This window comes from Symphalangus syndactylus, chromosome 5 (assembly GCF_028878055.3).
Source record: "Symphalangus syndactylus isolate Jambi chromosome 5, NHGRI_mSymSyn1-v2.1_pri, whole genome shotgun sequence".
Classification (NCBI taxonomy): domain Eukaryota; kingdom Metazoa; phylum Chordata; class Mammalia; order Primates; family Hylobatidae; genus Symphalangus; species Symphalangus syndactylus.
In genome coordinates this window covers 152,023,114-152,024,718 of record NC_072427.2, presented here as the reverse complement: position 1 = coordinate 152,024,718, position 1,605 = coordinate 152,023,114, and the positions used below count along the sequence as shown (strand labels likewise).

Below are 1,605 nucleotides of genomic sequence, written 5' to 3'. Positions count from 1 at the left end.
CTGTGTGTAAATAAGTTTTCAATGAGTATTACTTATTGTAATTAATGCAGGACTTCCCCAGTCAACCGAATGTCTCAGATGGCCTTTTACTCAGACAAGTAGCATCTCATTAAACCCCATTCATTTAGCATTCATTCAGCTGGACCTACTGTGTCAGGTCCATCCCCAACTAGATCAAGCAGGGATTACTGCATATTTTACAGATTGGAATTTGATGCAGAGAATGAACCATGCACAGGTCACACAGTGAGTGCAGGCTGACCCAGGCAGTGTAACGGTCCACTCTCAGCATGTGCCTCCTAAAGTACTAACTTGTAGGTTCAAAACCAATGTGGAAACAACTTTGACCTTAGAATGCCATAAAGCCATTTGTGCAGTGACTTGTCAGGACTCAGGATGTTCTGTAGGGACTATAATGTGCATGTCGGTAGGGAGAAAGGGACTGACATTTGGGGACGGGATTTATTGGAGACAAGAGTACACATTTAGACAAGGGCTCTCACTGTGGGCTATGGATGTTTGAGGAAGGCCCACAGGAGGTAGAAAGGTAGATGGAAAGTCTCCAGGACGGGCCCACGCCTGTAATCCCAGCACTTTCGGAGGCTGAGGCAGGTGGATCATTTGAGGTCAGGAGTTAAGAGACCAGTCTGGCCAACATGGTGAAACCCTATCTCTACTAAAAATACGAAAAATTTAGTGGCCCCTGCCTGTAATCCCAGCTACTTGAGAGGCTGAGGCAGGAGAATCGCTTGAGCCTGGGAGGGGGAGGTTGCGGTGAGCTGAGATTGGGCCACCGCACTGCGGTCTGGGCGAGAGAGTGAGACCCTGTCTCAAAAAAATAGTCTCTGGATTCCCTCGTGTGCTTTAGGGGAGTCTGTAGAGCAGGTCTAGGAATGACCTAAAAGCTTGGGCTAGAGTAGGGGAAGCTGAAGTTCTGTGCAGTTGAAGGTCAAGGCCAGCCTATGGAAGATGCGTTTCACTGGGAGTGACTGATGGAGTGGAGAGGGTACCAGAGGGGGTCCACGAAGGCCGCTGGTATCAGGGCAGGGGCCAGAATGGGAAGCGGCAGAGGTCTGTACATCCTCACAGGACAGACCTCGGGAAGCGCTCTGGGTGGGCTCGGTAAAAATGGCGGGGGTGCGAGGAGCCGTTGCGTGCGTGGCGGTTGGTGGTGTGTAGGAGACTCCTCTGACCGGACTCGCCTGCTGGCCGCGCGGCGGGCGAGGCCCAGGCAAAAACAAACTCTTCCCCCTCAGTCCCGGCCCCGCGAAGCGCTCCAGAGGACCTAGCCCTGGCTCGCGTCACCCCGCCCCCGCGCAGGCGCATTTAACTCCCGCTCGCCTCCCGCCCCTTAGCAACCCTCCCGCATCGTCGGGCCCCGGCAATAGCCCATGAGACAGGAGCCACGAGAACACGGACCAATCGGCGGCGGCGACAGTGTGGAACGCGGTTGCCAGGAGGCGGGACGCGGCGGCGTGCCAGCCTAGCCACTCCAGCGACGGCGGGGAAGAGTGTGTACGTGGTGGGGGCTTCCTCGGTGGCGGGCATGGAGGCTTCGCGCTGCCGGCTCGGTCTCAGCGGCGACAGGTCAGAGAGGGCCGTGGC

The 1,605-nt window shown here is 56.0% G+C and overlaps 1 protein-coding gene across 1 annotated transcript in view; it reads left to right on the top strand.

Moving 5' to 3' along the window:
• Positions 1 to 804: 804 nt before the first annotated feature.
• Positions 805 to 1,605, top strand: part of TULP3 (TUB like protein 3) — a 56,065-nt gene continuing 55,264 nt past the window's right edge. Inside the window, exon 1 of the mRNA XM_055281089.2 lies at positions 805 to 1,587. Coding sequence (XP_055137064.2) covers positions 1,547 to 1,587 — 41 coding nt within the window. The 5' untranslated portion in view covers positions 805 to 1,546. The remainder of the gene's footprint in view (positions 1,588 to 1,605) is intronic.